The sequence below is a fragment of the Thunnus thynnus genome, chromosome 11, assembly GCF_963924715.1.
Source record: "Thunnus thynnus chromosome 11, fThuThy2.1, whole genome shotgun sequence".
In the NCBI taxonomy this organism is placed as follows: Eukaryota; Metazoa; Chordata; class Actinopteri; order Scombriformes; family Scombridae; genus Thunnus; species Thunnus thynnus.
In genome coordinates, this window is record NC_089527.1 from 1,480,261 (window position 1) to 1,501,453 (window position 21,193).

General features: G+C 41.7%; 1 protein-coding gene across 1 annotated transcript in view; it reads left to right on the forward strand.

Annotated features, from left to right (window-relative positions):
- LOC137192182 (titin homolog) overlaps positions 1-21,193 on the forward strand; it is a 196,854-nt gene that overhangs the window by 175,242 nt on the left and 419 nt on the right. Inside the window, exons 29-31 of the mRNA XM_067602693.1 lie at positions 18,657-18,729; positions 20,424-20,527; positions 21,013-21,138. Coding sequence (XP_067458794.1) covers positions 18,657-18,729; positions 20,424-20,527; positions 21,013-21,138 — 303 coding nt within the window. The remainder of the gene's footprint in view (positions 1-18,656; positions 18,730-20,423; positions 20,528-21,012; positions 21,139-21,193) is intronic.

Consider the following 21,193-nt stretch of genomic DNA (forward strand, 5'->3'; position numbering starts at 1 on the left):
ACTCCTTGCACCTTCACGCACAACATGCGTGAAGGTGTGAGGGCCCGATCATCGCTGCTTGTAGCTTTAATTATATTTGAAATTTAAATATAATATAAACTGACTTACAGTTAATATTATTGGTTTGTCTAGTGAAGCTGTTTTCAGTACTTTGATTTAAAATACTGACAGCTTCAGATTCTGCTGTCACATGTTGATAAATAAATATCAGCATTTCTAAATCTGCAATGAACAATATAAGAAATACATAAACATAAAATCTAATGTCCTGTCATCGGTCATTTTAAATGTGTGAGGTCATCATCTGTCAGTGATGCTGTAACATGATTGATGAACATGGTCAGGGTGTGTTTATGGACTTCTATGTTTTGTGTGTAATTATTGTTCTGTCTCACACAGGCTCCACCCTCTACTGGACTGGACTCCTCTAATTACACGCACAAAATGGCACACTGAAATTTGCATGTTCGTAGCCAACCAATCAAGATGCGCCTACTGATTATGTGTCTCACACAGTATACGTCACATCTCACTCCAGTGCGACAAGAATGAACCAGAGCTCAAGATTGATCTCCACAGCGAGGATGAGTCCCCTGCTTCATCCTGGCCTCCATGACGATGATAACCTCTCATCTGTTTCTGCAACATTGCTGACCTTCATATTCCACCACCAACTTCAGTTCGTCATGATTTTCCAAAGGTTATGGCCATGGCAGCCGACCATGTAGAGCCCTCGCCTGTCCCACCCAAATTGGTTATGTGGCTACATGAAAGCTTTTAGAGCCCGGCTCATCCGGCTCAACCTGCCTTTGTTTTGACTCCTCTCCTGGACATTTGGCAGTGTGACGCTGCAAATGAAGTCACCAGTTGCGGGACTGATTTCCTTCCTGAGAGTGCAGGGTCACATGGAGACAGGCTGTCCTAGTGTGTCCCCCCTGGAAGAGGCACTCACAACCCTCCTGATTCCTCACTCAACTGGCTGAGCAGCGAGCAAGGAGCTGCAGCCTCTGCTGGTGCAGGATAGGGACATGCTGGAATATTTTGAGAAAATATTCTGGCTGAGCATGCAGATACCCAGAGCAGCTAACAATCTGGGAGTGTTGAGCATTGCTGTGGCTAATACACTGCTGGATGCCCCTCCCCACCGCAGAACAGGCTGATTTTCTGGGCTGTACCGTCAGCCAGATAAATAACCTGATTCTGGGTGTTGCTGCTGCTGCAGGGTGGGTGATGTCACTTGTCACATATGTGGCTTGGACTCACAGCCCTGCAGAAGAAGGACAGAGAAGACCTCCTGGGAGCTCCCATAGCTCTGGATGGGCTTTTGGGCTCCATTTCTTCTGTTACTCAGTGCTTCAAGAAGCTGAAGGAGGAGAAGGCACAACTGAGCTCCCATCTGCTGTTGGCACCATCTTTTAGCCAGAGAGACAAGGTGCATCGCTGCAACACCACGGTGAGGGGGAGAGCGCAGCGTCCCTGGAGCGTAGTGTCAGACCACCTCTACAGAGACACCACAGCACCGACTCTCCCACAACTGCGGAGTGGCCTATGTCAGGGCAAAAAACGCTGGCAGACCCCCGCAGAAGCTGGCCTACACACCGGGAAAGTCTGCAACACTGTCAGTGGGAGGGGGCCCCACATCGGTGAGGACTACGTTCACCTCCCCCTTCCACCATTGATCATGTTCTCTGTACTGTTTCTGTTGAACGTGTTGAAAATGTTTTATTAACAACAAATGAAATTTTCCACCAAAGAGCAAAATCCTCCTCTCTCCCCTCTTTTACTTCTCTGGCCCTCTGTGACGCTGTGATGATAGCAGCCTAGTCTGCCTCATCCAACTGGTCACACAGGCTGCATAATGCAGAAAGCACTCACTCACTTCTCCTCTCTCTGGCAGGGAAGCAGATGGCGATTGGCCTCTTTTAGCAGATGTGTCTCTCGCTGTGCTTGGACTGGTCTGCATGGCTTGTCTCCCTGGATAACGGTGAGGCGGGAAGCGGCGTTATATCCTCACTAGGGAATAATGACTTATGCCCGCACATTGTCCAGGGAGAGGACGCTTCATGTCTGCTTAGTGTCATCACCATCATTTTCACTACTCTGCATGGGACCAGCATACAGAGCTCACCTCTCAGGTTTACTGGCCAGCCGCATTACTTCCTCTTTAGAGAGTAACATCCTAGGCCTGCACATGGACTGAGGAGAGGAGACACCAAATCTGCTCCGCTCCCCTCCACATTTCCTACAGAAATAACTGGAGGGGAGCAGACGCACTGACACAACATCAACCACTGTGTTGAGGTGGCTGACAGTGATGCTTTAATGGACCACTCTGTTGGCTCGGCTCTTTTGACATCGACCCCCCATGGGCCAATCTTCTGTTTATGGAAGGTTTGACAGCCGAGAGGACTGAGTAGGAGTATCACAGCTTTCTGACTACTTTTTACTATCATGCAGCTGCTGGGGTTCATGGCAGTGGGCCTTCCAGTGGTTCCACCAGGGCTCCTGCACATGAGCCACCTGCAACGGTGGTTCGCCAGCCTGCGCTTGGATCCCAAGAGGCACAAGCACCACATGGTGAATGTTCCCCCATCATTGGCGGCGGCCTCAATAGATGTGCTCCCCACATTGGGCCAACCTCTTCAGGCTGGGCTCATGAGAGGGACAGGCTGATGTGGGTTGGACTGTCAGCACAGGTGGTGCAGACCACTCAGGCAGTGACAGCAGGATCAACAAGTGGTTGGGATTCCAATGCTGGTGCAGGGAAAGGAGACTGGACCCCCTGACAGGTGCAGTGGGAGAGGTTCTCTCCTTTCTACAATATCTGGTGGAAAAGGTGCCACTGTGAAAGTGTATGCAGCAGCTGTTTCCTCCTGTCATGAGGGTTTTGGCAACAGACCTGTCTACGCCCACCCCCTCATGAAACATTTCCTACAGGTGGTTAGGAGACCGCTCAGTTATGCGTGTCTTCAACACCCAGTGGGAACTACAGTTAGTGCTTGAGGCCCTGGTGAGTGATTCCTATGAACCTCTGGAGTGCTTCTCTCTGAGGGAATTGTCATTCAGACCTCAGCTAAGAGAGAGAGTGAGATGTGCGCCGTGTTGGTTCACCCCAGCTGTCTGCTGCTTGGTGGTGACCACATCAGTACTAATCGGCCTATAGTTGCTAATGAGCAACTATAGGCCCATATCAAACCTCTTAAGTCAAATCATTGAAAAAGCTGTTTTTCAACAGCTGAACAACTTTGTGGCACTAAACAACCATTTTGATGTCTTTCAGTCAGGATTTCGACCACACCACAGCACTGTGACTGCTCTTGTTAAGGTCTTCAATGACATACACTTAAACACTGACAGTGGCAAAATTATGTATTAGTATTACTGGTACTAAGTGCCGCATTAAACACGGTTGACCACAGCATCAATCAATCAATCAATTTTTATTTATATAGCACCATATCACAACAAAAGTCATCTCAAGGCACTTTTTACATAGAGCAGGTCAAGACCGTACTCTTTAATTTACAGAGACCCAACAATTCCCCCATGAGCAGCACTTGGCGACAGCGGTAAGGAAAAACTCCCCTTTAACGGGTAGAAACCTCAAGCAGAACCCGGCTCTTGGTGGGCGCCATCTGCTTTGACCGGTTGGGTTGAGAGAGAGAAAGAGAGCGGGAAAGGGGAAGGGGGGGACAGAAGAACAACAATCATAACAATAACAATAAGTATAAGCAGCAACAGCCAGGGAAGGATGCCAACAGGACTGTGAAGGACCGTGAAGGCTCGGCCCAGAACCCAGGGTTTCCTGTGAGATGAGAGAGCACAAAAAAAACTCCGGGAAGAAGCAAAGTTAGTGACATGCATTGATGTTACATGAATGCATACAGATGCAGAGGAGGAGGAGGAGAGAGGAGCTCAGTGCATCATGGGAAGTCCCCCAGCAGTCTAGGCCTATAGCAGCATAACTAAGGGCTAATCCAAGGTGAGCCTGGTCGGCCCTAACTATAAGCTTTATCAAAAAGGGAAGTTTTAAGCCTACTCTTAAACATAGAGAGGGTGTCTGCACCCCGGACTGAATCTGGTAGATGGTTCCACAGGAGAGGAGCCTGATAGCTGAAGGCTCTGCCTCCCATTCTACTTTTAAAGACTGTAGGAACCACCAGTAAGCTGCATTCTGGGAGCGCAGTGTTCTAGTGAGGTAATACGGTATTATGAGCTCTTCAAGATATGATGGTGCCTGACCATTAAGGGCTTTGTAAGTTAGGAGAAGGATTTTAAATTCTATTCTAGATTTTACAGGAAGCCAATGGGAGAAATGTGATCTCTTTTTCTAGTTTTAGTCAGAACACATGCAGCTGCATTCTGGACCAGCTGGAGAGTCTTTAGAGACTTGTTAGAGCAGCCTGATAATAAGGAATTGCAATAATCCAGCCTAGAAGTAACAAATGCGTGAACTAGTTTTTCTGCATCTTTTTGGGACAGGATGTGCCTGATTTTTGCAATATTATGTAAGTGAAAAAAGGCAGTCCTTGAGATTTGATTTATGTGGGAGTTAAAGGACATATCCTGATCAAAGATAACTCCCAGATTCCTTACGGTGGTGCTGGAGGCCAGGGTAATGCCATCCAGAGTAGCTATATCATTAGATAATGTGTTTCTAAGGTGTTTAGGGCCAAGCACATATTGCTTGACAGATTGGAAAACTGGGTGGGACTTTCTGGCACAGTACTGAACTGGTTTGAATCCTATTTAAAGGACAGGGACTACTTTGTGTCTATAGGTATAGGTATAGCACTCAGCTTCAATCGATAATGTTAAGAACTACAAACTAAGCCAGGAATCTTGGTGTAGTCATGGACTCAGACCTGAATTTCAACAGCCACATTAAGACAATTACAAAGTCAGCCTACTATCACCTAAAGATTTGGAAGGATTTGGAAAAACTTGTCCTACATTTATCTTCAGTAGACTTGACTACTGTAAAGCCGTCTTCACAGGTCTCCCTAAAAAATCGATCAGACAGCTGCAGCTGATTCAGACGCTGCTGCTCGAGTCCTCACTAAGACCAAGAAAGTGGATCATATAACTCCAGTTCTCAGATCTTTACACTGGCTTTCTGTCTGTCAAAGAATTCATTTTAAAATACTGCTGTTGGTTTATAAAGCACTGAATGGTTTCGGGCCAAAATACATTTCTGATCTGCTGCTACATTATGAAGCATCCAGACCTCTCAGGTGGTCTGGATCAGATCAGCTTTCTGTCCCCAGAGTAAAAACTAAACATGGAGAAGCAGCGTTCAGTTTTTATGCTCCACATATCTGGAACAAACTCCCAGAAAACTGTAGGTTTGCTGCAACTCTCAGTTCTTTCAAATCACAGCTGAAGACTTTTCTGTTTGCCGCCTTTTATTAAACCAAATTTGAGGGTTAATATTTTACACTGCACTGTAACTTTTATTCTCCTGTTTTCTCTCTTATTCTTTTTTAGCTTCTTTTCATTCCCAAATTTAACTCTTTTTAATTGTATTTAAATGTCTTTTTACTTGTGTTGCTTTTATAGTTTGTCTTTTATTTATGCCTTTTATGCTCTATGTAAAGCACTTTGAATTGCCTTGTTGTTGAAATGTGCTATACTAATAAACTTGCCTTGCATTGCCTTGCCTAATCTCAGACTGAACCCTTCCTTCATTCCCAAAAATATAAAGAATTCATTTAGGTTGAGAACTATTCAGCTTGAGACAATTTGTCCTCCACCTTATCGGGAGGCCAGGGGGGCAAAACTGCATCTATGGTGCCAGTATAAGTGTTGACATGTTATGTTGAATGCACGGCCCCCTTTCGACACAGTTATCAGTGGTTCATGTGCTATGGAGAGTGAGTGGCCAGTAAAGCCTCATCCAAGAAGAACCTAGCTAGTTGGCTTTGTGAGTGCATCTCCTAAGCCTACAGGCAGGCAGCAACTAAAAAAGCTCCCGCCTACCTGAACCCCCTCATCCAGGTCTACACTCCATCCCACTCACTACACTCTGCTAATGGTATCACCACCACACCAGGGCCCTAAGTCGCTAGCTAGACTCTTCTCTTCTGTAGTTCCCCAGTGGTGGAACGAGTTACCAAACACAGAGCCCCTCTCAATCTTTAAGAAAAGACTAAAGACTCAGCTCTTTCGTGAATACCTCTGCACTTGATGGACTGAATGTAGAGAAACAAAAATCTGCCTCTATGCACTTAATGCATTGCCTCTGTGCACTGCCTGTTGGCATCTACGTCCTACTGGACTCAAACTTAGCTTTATGGCACTTACTCATGTTGTTCTCTCCTGACAAGATCCCTGCTTGTGTATCACCCCCTCAGATGTACATTGCTTTGGATTAAAGCATCTGCTAAATGAAATGAAATGAAATGAAACTGAGGTAAGGACCCCCCCAATGTGGTCCGAGTGCATTCCACACATGGTGTAGCAGTGTTGACGGCCTTATTCAGTGGGATGAGTATGGAGGACATATGCACAGCAGGCTATCTCTTGGACATGATAGGCTCCCTGTCAAGGCCCGTGCCCACAGGAGCGACTCAGGACCTGTGAAAAGGGTTGTGTGAGTATCAGCTGTGGTACACCTGACCCCCTCCCGGGCAATATACACCGCCATTCTCCCATGGTCCGAGATGACTCAGGGAACAAAGTGTGCAAGGGTGTCTGTTGTATGATTTGTGACCCTGCGACGTTAGATCATGGTTACACCCAGTTCATTTTCATGTTCACTAGGCTGGGCGCTCTACTGCTCCGCTAAGTGGCTCGGATTATAAAGTAGTAGGTGGGCCGCAGCAACTAACATGTATCCAGTCGGGCTCAGTGAGGCAGTCTGATGACATACACTGGGGCATCACCCACTGTACCCATAGAGTCCAGTAGAGAGTGAAGCCTGTGCTTACAATATCATAACCTTCATTTGTGGATTCATGTCAGATAATTAAAAAAAAAAACTCAGGGCCACTTTTCCAGACATGACTTTTCTCTCACTAAGTGATGAGTTTATTTAGAGATGGTAATAGTGAGGATGTGATCCTTGTGAGGATCCTCATTCCCTAACCCCCAACCAGGGGCAGGAGAAGTATTCAGATACTTTACATGAGTGAAAGTACCAATACAGCATTGTAAAAATACTACATTACAAGTAAAAGTCCTGCATGAAAAATCTGGGCTTTATTAATAATTGCAGTAAAAGTACATAAGTATTATGAGCTTGATGTAGTTAAAGTATTGCAGTAAAAGTAGTGGTTTGGTCCCTCTGACTGATATATTATTATATATGACATCATTCGATTATTAATAGTGAAGCATCAGTGTTAGAGCAGCATGTTACTGTTGTAGCTGCTGGAGGTGGAGCTAGTTTCAACTCCTTTAAAAATCACTATTTGGTGGAGCTGTTAACAACTCATAGACATGTGAAATGTGACCCCGACTACACACTGCTTTTTGTAAGACGTCAAAAGACAAAAAGGTTGGAAACCACTGGTTTCATCTTTAACAATGTGTTGTATTTTAAAAGCTTGTTATATTATCCATTGTGTCAAATCTTCATCTGAAAAGTAACTAAAGCTGTCAAATAAATGTAGTGGAGTAGAAAGTACAATATTTCCCTCTGAAATGTAGAAAGTAGCATCACATGGAAATACTCAAGTAAAGTACAAGTACCTCAAAAGTTTACTTCAATACAGTCAGTAAGTGATTTGTTTATTTTTTACAGAGGGGATGGCCCAATAGGAGCACCTCCCTGCTCCCACGACACCAACCAACACAAACACCCACTAGGCAATTTGAAGGGGGATGAGATGGGATGCCATCCCCTTTGTTAGCAAAAAGGACCAAAATGCCTCCCCCTTGTTAACCCGCCTCCTCTCCATCCCCTAGTGGCAGAGAGACTGCAGGGGCAGAGGGGTTGTTTAGTGGAATATGTTAATCTAGTCTGCCTGACTAATTGATCCTTTATCTGACTGAGGTTTGTACAAGTTAGAATCTATCTCCCCGACCATGGCTCTGAAATATCAGTAGCCTAACTGTGCTGTGTACCGATAAATTTATGCCCTTGGAACTGAAGTAGGAGACTGATTTTGATTTTTTTTGTAAACCTTTTCTCTCAGTCCTGACCCTCTGTCAGGTTAATCTTGGATCTATAATATTCTCTAAATTATAGCTTATACTATAACTACTCAGTTCTATACTATGTTGTAGCCTCTATACTCTGTAGAGTCACCTTCATGATCAAGGTTAAAAGTAGCAATGTGTAGTCGCAGAAGAGCGAGAGGATCATAGAGACAAGCTGCTGCATGTAGTATTCCCATAATATCCCTATTATGATCATTCAGTAGTGCCTGTGTTGCTGAAAAACACCCCCAGACCAAGCCACTTCTAACAAAAATAGAGTTATTGAAAAGATCTGAGGCACTCAAGAGTGTAAAAAATTTAAAAAGCCTTTAATATTTCATGGCTATGCATTTCAGCCATTAAGGCCTTCATCAGAGTAAGTATAAAATGGTCGCCTTTAGGCTGCTTCTTATATATGTTGGTAAGTAATCACATGATCGGTATGGACAGGTAGTAGTCACATGATTAATGTAGACAAGTGAAGTCACATGACAGACACAGCAGAGGAAACCACACATCAAAGCATTGATAAAAAAGCATTGAATAAAAAAATTCCCATCATTTGGCTTTGGACATACTGAGTTTAAACATAAATGGGAGGCCATCCTGAATAAATGCTCCCTTGACCTTATGCTACTTCTTATTGAAGAAGCCAAGAAGCAGAAATGTCAAACTCAGAATGAAATAGCCATAGAGGAGATATCTACAAGATTCAAAGAACAACAATTCCCCTTTGAAAAGGAGTTAAAAGAAGGACTGGATGAACTGCAGAAAAAGCTTATACAAGACAAACTGATTAAATTTAAGAGAGATCAATGTGATCACAAAGAAGACGAAGTCTACACATGGAAGCAAGCCACAGCCACAAAGGAGAAGAAAGGTTTCTTTTCAGCTGCCTAGTAGCAATGAGGATTAATCTGTGATGGAAGACTCTACTTCAACTGATTTCTTAGACACCAGACCCAAGAGATACGACAGGACACAAAGACAACAAGGCAGAAAACCAGACGAGGCAGAAGCAGGTCTGTATACCAGGAGCAAAACCAGAATTAATAGGTGATTAACATCTCCAGCATTCCACTTTCAACCAGCCATAACTCTGTCCTATCTAAAGGTCTTACATTTGCCCCCACAAATACAACCAGTGAGTTTCACACAAAGGTAGATTTATCCAAGTTCTATCACAATCTCCAGTTGAAAGTTTGGTACCATACTAGCCCCAGTCAAGCAGCCTCTCATTCGCATGCTCAGCTGGGTACATCAAGAACATCATTAATGCTAAAGTCCACTTTCATTCCAACCACATTCAATTAAACTCTGAATACTTTCTACAAAGTAGTGACATATGAAGTGGACAAACTCTTTACATTTAAGATGAAAAGAGATTTTAATTTGTCAAAAGAGGAAACAGAGGCGTTAAAATGGCTTTCAACTATTGAAAACATCATAATCAAGAGAGCTGATGAAGGGGGAGCAGTAGTAGGCCAGGGCAGAGACCAGTACATCACAGATGCCTTCCGACAGCTGGATAACTGTGAGTACTATGAGCCTTTATTGTCTATCACAATAGAACAAATTAAGACTGAACTTACAGAAATGTTCTTACAGGCAAAGAACTAAGAATGGTTTTCACAAAATGTACATGACTTCCTAATGTGTAAGAGCCCAAAAATCCCCTCTTTTTACATGCTTCCCAAAATACACAAGAACTTAGAGAATCCACCAGGAAAACCAATAATCAGTGGAAATTAGTCAATTACAGAATTGGCATCTAAATTTGTTGATTTTGACATCAAGCTGTTTGTAGTAGACCTTTCATTCAAGATAGCACACATGTACTAAATAAAATTAAAAACATTAAGAACATTGGATCATCACTTTCAGTGACCATGGAGGTGGACTCACTATATACTAACATTGATCATAATGAGGGGTTAGAGGCTCTATCACATTACGTGGAAAAGAGACAACCAGAACAGATGTCCCCTGTTGCATTCATCTTGAAACTTGCAGAATGGACTTTGAATAATAATGTCTTTTTGTTTCAGAATCAATTCTATAAAGAGAAAAAGGATACAGTGTTGGGAGTGTACTAATCTATTTATAGGACTTTGGGAGGAAAAGTTTGTGTATTCCAGGGATGATCTCCTTTTACTGTGGTCTGGGTCAGAGACAGAACTTCTACAATTTTATTCATATTTAAATAATACTAATAGCAATTTGTTGGGTCTCTCTCTCTGTAAATGAAAGAGCATGATCTTGACCTGCTCTATGTGAAAAGTGCCCTAAGATGACTTTTGTTGTGATTTGGCGCTACATAAATAAAATTGAATTGAATTGAATTTAAATAATACTAATAGCAATTTGAAGCTTAGCCCAGACTTAAAGATGACAATGGTGATTTACATACTTCCATATTTAGATAACCAACTGACCATAACACCATCCTTAGGGCACACAGTTTCCATCCTCCTTGGTTGATAGATAACATACCCTTCGGTAACTATGACTAAGTAGCCATAAATATCAAAGGCTTTTTAAATTTATTACCCTCTTGACTGCCTCAGATCTTATCAATAACTCTAAACTAGTAGGATCCCCAAACTGGAGATCACCAGGAGGACACCTTTCTACACCCAAGCAGCACTCCATACATCTGTGTTTTGACTCTGTAACTAAATATTTTAGACAAGATAGTCTGAATGCTCAGCCATGTTGTCAGTGTAACTGCGTACTCAGCAGGGCAACAAGGTGGAGGAGAGAGACAGTTATAAAACACAATTGAAGCAGGAGAGAAGGAAGATAACTGGATAAAATGGAGATGTAGAATTAGAAATGTCACATTATGATTAAGGAGTCCAGGAGGTGTACATTAGTGTGTGCAGTAGATGATTTATATATAATTATATATAATTTTTAACGTGTGTGTGTGTGTGTGTGTGTGTGTGTGTGTGTGTGTGTGTGTGTGTGTGTGTGTGTGTGTGTGTGAGTGAGAGTACATGTGTGAGGGGGATGGAAGGGGGGACTGCATATTGTACATTTGTATTCATATCTGTTTTTATGACTGTTCTTTGCACCTTGACCACCTGAACTTCCCTGTCTGGGATAATATAGTTTATCTTGACCTGGATTACAGAACATTCTCATGAATCAGTCAGGTTAATGATGAATCAGCATTTTGTTTCCTAATAACTGCAACTATCTGTCAGTTTTAGTGTTTTAGTGTTTACAACAGTAATTGAGGTCAACAACCTTTTAACAGCTTCAGAAACATGTCAGAGTTGTTGTGTAGTGTTGGTACCCGTATTAAAAGATCTGTAAGTCCTTTCATAGCAGCTTTGGATATCGTGCTTTGACTTTAGTTTGTTAGAATGTCCTTTAGTTTACATTTGGATAACAGATTGTGCTTTTTAAAATATTTACAGAACAGTAATTCACCTACATACAGGTAGAAGTCAGACCAGTTTGTTCTGCCTCCTGCTTTGAATGTGTTCATGTGTCTCCATCACCTGACGTCTGGGCTGCTTCTATGTGTTTCTCTTTCCTCAAACTTCTTCTTTAAATCTTCAATCAGGTGCACCTTCTTCCTTCTTGAATCAGTTCTTAACTTTCTCATTGTTTTTCTTTCAACACCATTAAGTTACATCATGTGATTCTTCCTCACTTCTGATTCCTTCACTTAGTCTGAAAATATAAAAAACTTCCTTTTAAAATCTGACGGAGCAGAACTTTAACTTGTATGGTGTTAATTACAGTACTTGTGGACAAACGACACACAGTGTGAATACATCAGTAGTCAAGTTATCCAAACTATCAGCTACATTAACATCACTGTAATGTAAAGCAGCAGCAGATAAACTGGACGGTTAAAACAACACTAATGTCAATTTAACACACTTTAGCTCCACTGAAGAGTTTTTCTAGCTACTGGCTTTGTTGTATTTTGTCTGACATTATTATTTGATGCCGCACATCTTCATGTCAAATATGATCCTCTGAACTATGATTCATTCGTCTATTCAAGCGGCTCCAGCCTGCCTGCTGGCTTCAGCACGGAGGGTTCGTAGCAGGAGCTGCTGGTGGTTTGTTGGTCCGTGTTAACAGTAACGTCTCCGTGTCTCATTCATATTTATTGCAGTCTATGGTCTCATACAAGGACACAGTGTTTTCTGAAACTTAAAGCAGGAGGAACGTTTAAACGACTCGTGTTTGTCTCCACTTTGCTGCTGCAGAAGAAGAAGACCAGCAGAGTGACAGAAAGCTGCAGGTAAAGATTTCTCTCCTCAGTTTATTTATTTCATGTGCTGCATGATGTTAGCATGTTAGCATGTTAGCACTACATGCTCTCTGTGGTTAATGAAGGTTTTATGTTAATGAAGTCACATGACGAGCTGTTTTACAGCTTCTTTAACTTTTAGGATTTTAGTTTTGAGATTATTCAAACGTAATTCAATCTTTTATCAGACTAAAGATAAGAGATAAAAACAGTTAAAACTACAACTGACAAGAGCAGAGTTAAACAGGACAGAGAACAGTGTCTGTTTTAGTTTGTTCAGTGTGATGATCGCAGAGGGAATAAAAGATGTTTGTAGATGTTTTTCTGGGACTTTGTAGCATCGACCTGCTGGCAGTAAAAGGAAGGACTGATGGAGGGGTGAGAGGTCCTAGAAACACACTGAGCCGTGTTGGAAGTCTCTCTGACAGAGTAGCGTTCAAACATCACTGTTAGAGTTTGACCCAGTCTGAGTCGATACAATACTGAGTTAATGTTGTTCTGAGCCAGTTTTACTGTTATTTTTATTATTTACACAAACTAAAGCTTGTTATAATCTACTCTGTTTAAACTGACATGTCACAGTTTGTTATTGATTGTTAATAACTTGTGTCTCTTTTGAATCGTTTTGCAGAAACAATCAATCTGTGACAGTTTTTAGTTAAAGCTTGTTGTGTGTAACACTGGCTCACAGTAACAGATTGATAAAGTTAACCTGATGTTGTTGCTGCTGTATTGATCCAAACTGGATTCAACTTTAACCCAGTGATGTTCAGAGTGTATAAATCTGTACACAGGAGACAAAGTGTGTGTCACATATCATCTGATTCATTTATCACATATTTCACTGAGCTGAAGACTTGTTCATGTGTTTTTCTTCATATTGATGAACTGTGAGTGGAATTCATGCAGGTGTGATTCTGTGGAAGCAAATATAATTTGAATTATATGAATACCAACATTTACTAAATTGAATCACTACTGAAATTTAAATATCACTGAATTTACTGCACTGAAACATTTGACTTAAAACCATCTTTCTGAATTCATGTGGTCTGAATTTCAGTCACTTTCAAATTCTGCATTATCAAAAACTTAAATTTCCTGTATATGTTTATATTAGGGTTCTGAAATTTAGAAAATTCTGGCGCTTAATATTCAAGAGTTCAAAATCAGTTGAAAAGCACGTCCTATCATCTTTTCCTAATCACTTTTCCTTGACCCCTGCACCTACACTGGGCTACGTAATTATTTGGCGGCGGATGTTATTGACGTGGGTCTGCTGTAGTGAAACTACAATGTTCTGAAGATGGACTACAAAAAGCTCATCTTAGATACTTCACCACAGTCGTTCTTACTGTGTTGTTTCATGCAGGATATATAAACATGCACAACATGGTCAAAAATATCACTTCAAGTTGTCACATTGAAAATGTTCGTTCACACTCATCCTCCTGACTCCCAATTAGTGTATGAAAATAAATGTTAAATGTAAGTAAGACAGACAGAACATGTTGCACCTACAAATCTACTAGTGAACATATCACCATTCTTAAGTTTCAAACATGCTGAATTAGAAACATCATCTGACTAAAAACGTCTCATATCCCTTTTTCTTGGAAGACAGATTTGTGTGTTATGGTTAATATGCCGATTAAGAAGCTTAAGAACCACCATACAACCCAAACACCTTGAAATGTTCACTTGATTGTGCTTTGAAGTTTATATATACATACATATATACGTGTGTGTGTGTGTGTGTGTAAAAGTAAATATGTAATCCCGGATGTTCAGATCTGAATTGTACATCTTGAATTTTAGCGTCTGAATTACATGAAGTGTATTTGAGCAACCAGAGTTTTTTTACTTGAATTTTTAAATCTAAATTGAGCTTATTGAAATAGAAGGACTTGAATACAACTTTTGAATATTAACCACCAGAATTTTCTATCTGAACCCTAAAATAAATATATACTGGAAATAAAGTTTTTGAAATTGCACACCTTTTCAGTGATTATTGAGAACACATATAGTAGATTTAGAAAGATGGTTTTCAAAGTCAATATTTCAGTTCAGTAAATTCAGTGGTATTTAAATTTCAACATTTAGTATTCAGGACTGAATAAACTTGAAATGTTGGTGGTCAGTTGCTGATATAATTCAAATGATTCTGTCAAAGATTTGCTTCCATATGATTCACTGAGCTGAATTTAGAGGCCACGTGCACATACCAAGTGTCACCTGCAGGTGGTGCTGCAGCACTGTGATAAATACCTCAGTGGACCTGAGTCTGACTCTGATGTGATGCTTCAGGATTTATTCTCATGTCAACAGGACTGAATCAGTCCAGATGCAGATGAAACATTTTGTTATGAAAAGGATCAATTCAGAGGAGCTTTCAGCCTGATCAGTTTTTATAATATTCACATTTAATCAAACCATTCATCCTGGTTAATCTGGACTCAACAAATGAGTCGTATCACGTTTATGAACGTGAGGTAAAAGTAAAACCTGTAACTTGTGAGTATTTATATTTTATGATGGTCGTGTTTGAGGATTTAATGAAACTATTTCTGCTTGTTGTTTTTATGTTTTTGTCCAGAATCCAACAGGAAGGGTCAACGAGGTAAGAGACTTTCAGCAGAATGAATGAATATATTTATTGAAGTGTTTAAGTGATCTCATGGGATTGTACACCTTCACCAAACATCACAGTTTCCAGCTTTTTGTTTCTCCAGATCTTCTTGTGGAGGGAAACATTCTGGTAGTCGTGTGTAGATTCACATGTTACAGACTGAAGCACATTCATGTATTTATTCACACACTGACGTCCTCATCAGCTGGTTTTTGTTGTTCTCAGAGCTTCTCTTCTACTGAACTGCAAACGCTGTATTTATGTCCAATTTGCCAGCTGTGAGCCACAACTCGCTGCTTTCAGGATCTCTCAAAGAAAATCTGTGGAACACATTTTACTAATCGCTTGTTTCTTTCACACCACAGCAGATAAACACAGACTGAACAATATACAAGAAAACCAAGAAGGGAGCAAGTCTGAGTCTGACGGACAAGATCAGTGGAAGATGAACTCCAAGACTGGAGAAATCAAGTACTACATACTTGCTCTTGTTGTTGTTGTTGGTGGTGTTGTTGTTACTCTTCTTCTCCAGCATACAGGTACATTCAATGTTTTGTCTTGTCTTAAGCTTCATATTATCTTCAGCTTTAGATGTTACAGTGTGGTGTTGTTCAGAGAGAATATCTTCAGGGTCAGTGTGGAGAGCAGGAACATGTGGAGACATCAGTGTTCAATTAAGACAGACTTGTTAAAACATCAACCTGTCCTTTAAATACAATTTGGAGACTTGAACTTTACTTAAATTTCTGTTTTTGCTTCTTGATACTTCTGATACATTATATTTATTTGACAGCTGTACTTACTTTTCAGATCAGTTTTACATAAAATAACAAACTTATAAATCTCACATTTTTAAGATTAAACCAGAGGTTCCAAAATATGATGATAAATCACTGTGTAGTTGTTTCTCTTGTATAAAATCAGTGTAGTTGTGTGTCCTTGTCATGTTCCAGATGTTTCTGTGTTGTTAGTATTTCCACCAAAGAGACATTTCCTCTCTAAACTTCTCACAACATTTTAAATATTTAAGGCCCAAAGAGGAAAATCTCTTCAATACAGGACATTTACTTTACTTAAAAAAAGTTCTGAAAAATGAATCAAATTAATTTTTTTTAATCATCTCACGACCCCTCAGATTTATCTGCTGACCCTTTGGAGGGGCCCGACCCCTAGGTTGGGAACCACTGGACTAAACTAGCTAACTGTATATAAAGTAGTGTAAACTAGCTCCACCTCCAGCAGCTACAACAGTAACATGCTGCTCTAACACTGATGCTTCACTATTAATAATCTAATGATGTCATATATAATAATATATCAGTCAGAGGGACCAAACCACTACTTTTACTGCAATACTTTAACTACATCAAGCTCATAATACTTATGTACTTTTACTGCAATACTTTAACTACATCAAGCTCATAATACTTATGTACTTTTACTGCAATACTTTAACTACATCAAGCTCATAATACTTATGTACTTTTACTGCAGTAGGACTTTTACTTGTAATGGAGTATTTTTGTATCACTGTTTACTGCAGTAAAGTATCTGAATACTTCTTCCATCACTGACAACATCTCACTTGTTTCCGTCCTCAGGTGATGCTGGAACTGGCTCACAGGTGAGTGAACACACTTTAATGCTTTACTCTCCTCAGTCCTGAACACTGAAACTCTACTGGGAGCTGTGGGAGCTGTGGTCCTGCCCACCCTGCTGAGAACAAAAACTATTTACAACTACTTGAAGCATGTAGATGCTTCTGTTTTTGTGGATTTTACCTCACTGCTGGTTTACTTTCAGCCACAGCTTTTAATTATTTAACTTTTTTTTAATTTTAAGACATTTTATTTAAGCATCCTCACCTGATGGGCTCTTATTCTTTCACAACCTTTGCTGTCCATAGCTGCCTTTACATGGACTCTAATATTCCACTAATAATCAGAATAAAAATGCCTCATGTAACCACCAGATCAGAAGGAATTTTCGGGTTGAGAAGGGTGGTGTAAACCTTTGATAATCCATTCAATAGGAAAATATGAGCACCTAATAACCATGCAAACATTTAATCTGATCATTTCTCTCTGGCTGGAATAAATATATTCTTTCTGTGCATGTTTGCCCCACGTAGCGGTAACATTAGGTGATGTGGACGAGTTTCTGTGAGTCACAGAAACAAAACTGGTCTGTGGCTGATACAGCTTTTAGTTGGAGACCTTAAAAGTTTTAAGGATTGTTGAACGCCTCTATTTGGATGATATGTGGGGAAAACTAAAAAATCAAAGTGCACCTCAAATACATTAATCCCCAAGATGGTTTCTGTCATTTTAGGTTCGTTCTTATAACACTGATGTTTGTGTGCTCATTTTTTTCTGCTAAGTTTGTTTTCAATGAGTTATTTGATGATATAAAAAGGGGGTGTAACGTCATGATTGACAGCTGTGATTGACAGTAGCACTTTCTGATGGAAGAAGCTAATGAACCTGTTCCTCTGTGACTCACTGCCTGCTGTAGCTGCTGGTTACCAGCTGGTTTTGGCTGGTTTACCTCCATCTCAGCTGCTGGGTTCACTTGGCTCTCATGGGCAGGACTGATAGTCAAGTTGAGGGGGCGTGTCCGGCGGGCTGTCACACCGCCCCCCCAGACTCTACTGTATAGAGTTGCAAATGATGTCACACAAGCAAAATGCACTCCCTCCAGGAAATTAATAATTAACGTAAATTAAAGAAATCTCTGCAATATTTGCGAGAGCTTTTAGCACTTTTGCTAAATTACAGCAGCGTTCTTCATGAAATGTCCAAATCAACAGACACTTGTGATTTGGAGCAATCGTGGCGTTTGGTGTGGTGGTAACTTACGTCATCGCAGTGTTCAGCAAGGATTCAGGTGCATTCATGTGGAAGATGGACAAATCTCACCTGCCAACAAAAATGATGCCATAGACAAGCAAAACAATTCCCAAATGTTCCCAAATGAGGTTTGATTCTGTGAGTCAGAAGAATACAAGCTGATGTTGATCAGACAGCAGAGATGGACATAATCTACCTCAAACATAAACATCAAACTATAATTTTATGTTGATGGATTTATTTTAACGGTATTATTGATGATTTTATTTGCTGCTGATGTTGAGCTGAAAGTTTATTTAATAAAGGTTATAAATGGAACTCAAGTACAGTACTTTCTTTTTTATAGAACTTTGAGTCCTCATGGTTCTCATGTTCAGAAAATACATTAAACATTAGAGCTGAAATATAGTTGTTTCTGTGATATGCAGGATGCTTTTTATCCAAGGAAGTCATTACATATGACTCTTCATTACTAGCAGTTTAAAATAAATCACATTATTTTACTGCAAAAAGAGACATAAAACATCACTAATTGTTTTCGGAAACTTTACGAAAAGCTGCTGCAAATTCAACTTTTTTGCCACAATAATCACAAAAAACCTCTGCGAAATCCTGGAGAGACACAAGATGGCAGCTCTTGATAATGCAATACTTTGGCTTCATTTTGCATAGCAGCTGGAAGTGGAGACACATCGTCCATCTTTATATACAGACTGTGGTTTTAACCACCCTGTCTCTACCTCCTGTCTCTCCACAGGCTGACAAGGCCTCACAGACAGACTTTCAGCATCCTGAACATAAACTGGATACAAGTTCTCCACGTCATCCAGGTAGGCCTTCTCATCATTATTAGAGATGACACCATGTTATCAGCAGACTTTATAATGGAGGTGGAACTGTGTCTAGCAATGCAGTCATGTGTGTAAAGGCAGTACAGCAGGGGGCTCAAGATGCATCCTTGGGGGGGGGGTTCAGTGTTGAGGGTGGGCTGTTCCACTGGGGCACCACCTGGGCCCCATAGTGTGGGGCCCACATGTGCCCCGCATTTTACGACGGTAACGGGGCCCACAGTGGGCTGCCCCTGCGGGGGACATTTATCTTCATTTATCTTCCTTCAGTCGCCCCACACAGCCCCCAAAGGGGCATGTTTGCTGGGATTAGGGTGAGAAAAACAATCAAAAGGCCTTCAGCAGATAAAAACTTTTAACAAACAGTGACAGGAACTACAGCCAATCAATTCTCTTCAAATAAAGTGACAAAAACCGATATGTTTCATACCACAAACAGATTTAAATTTTACATTCCAGTCCTTATGGTTAACTGCTGTGGGCCCCGCACGGACTATCCCGCAGAGGGAGTCTGTGTGGGCGTTCTGTGGGCAAGCCCACAGTGGGTTTCCCACAGAAAACCATGATGGGGGCCCAAAAGAGCAAGACTGCTGTAGGCCCTGCACGGGCTATCCCACAGGGGGCCCATGTGGATTTTCTGTGGGTAAGTCCAGCGGTGGGCTTGCCCACAGAATGTCCACAGAGGGGCCCCAAAGGGCAAAACTGCTGTGGGCCCCTTCATAGGCTATCCCGCAGCAGGGCCTGTGTGGGCATTCTGTGGGCAAGTCCAATGGTGGGCTTGCCCACAGAAAACCCACAGAGGGGCCCCAAAGGGCAGAACTGCTGTGGGCCCTGCAGAGGCTATCCCACAGGGGAGCCCGTGGGGGGTTTCTGTGGGCAACCCACTGTGGGTTTCCTACAGAAAACCCTCATTGGGGCCTGAAGAAGTAAAACTGCTGTAGGCTCTGCATGGGCTAACCCGCAAGGGGGCCTGTGTGGGCTTTCTGTGGGCAAGCCCACAGTGGGTTTCCCACAGAAAACCATGATGGGGGCCCAAAAAGGCAAGACTGCTGTGGGCCCTGCAAAGTCTATCCCACAGGGGGCCCATGTGGGTTTTCTGTGGGCAAGTCCAGCAGTGGGCCTGCCCACAGAAAGCTCACAGAGGGGCCCCAAAAGGCAAAACTGCTGTGGGCCCCGCATAGGCTTACTCACATGGGGTCCACGTGGGATTGGTGTGGGTTTGCCCTGCCCACACTTCCCCACAGTAAACCCACACATACCCACAGTGGGCCCGCGTGGGCATGTTTGCTGGGAAGACGGACAGCGGACACTCTTTTTCACTTTGATGAAAGGACTGTTCACTTTGATAAATACAGCATGTGTCTAAGGCATAATGCATCACATCTGCGCCAAGAAAACTCTGGAAAAGCTTAATTCAATCTGGCACTCAGTGTATTTTGTCTCTATGATTAACTTTAGAACTTTTAATACCACCAGTCTAAAGCAAACTGTAGCACAAACAGTAGTCATGGGCAGCTAATTTACATTTTAATGTGTGAGAGAGAATCATTGTATGAACCAGAAATACAGAAATCCATTTGACCTTTTGCTGATGAGGACTTCCAGTGTAAATAAAATATATTATAATGAATGAACCTGATCCAAATGTTTGTCTAATACGACGGCTGTTTCCTCAGAGGAAGGTAACTCCATCCCGTCAGCGTCCACAGGTGATGAGCAGGAGTCATCAGACAAGAAGGATTCAGGACAACAGAGCAGTGATGATGGAGCAAAGACACAGGTTAGTCAACATGTTATAATGTGTCTGTTCACATGTGAGAAACCACACAAGCGTCACTCTCTGCAGCTGTAGAGATCTTTGAATAATGTGTAATCACTCAGCCGATCAGAGTTTAGACTATTCCCTCGTCATCTGACCACAGCAGAGTGTGGGCATCACATGACCTCTCTGCTGGAGGAGTGACTGCTGTCAGCTGTAACTACTGCTTCAATAATAAATGATATATGGTTGATTCACTGTCTGAGTCGTACCATCGTAACATCGCAAATTGTGTCGAAATTTTTGAGAGAAGCTGCTGCAAAATCAAACATTTTTTGCCGCAATAATCAAAGAAAAACTCCCAGAGCGACTCAAGATGGCAACTCCTGATAATGCAATACTTTGGCTTCATTTTGCATGGCAGCTGGAAGTGGAGACACGTCGTCCATCTTTATATACAGACTGTGGTTTTAACCGCCCTGTAACCACCTCCTGTCTCTCCACAGGCTGACACGTCCTCACAGAAAGACCCTCAGAATCCTGAACGTGAATATGTTGCACAGGATGAGGTTGGTCAGGATGACAACCAGCCTTCCTCCTCCACCAATCAGGAGCGGGCCTGTGATATAAAGGTAAGAATCCAATCAGGTAGATATCAGAGTCTGAACTGAATGGTTTTATGTGTAT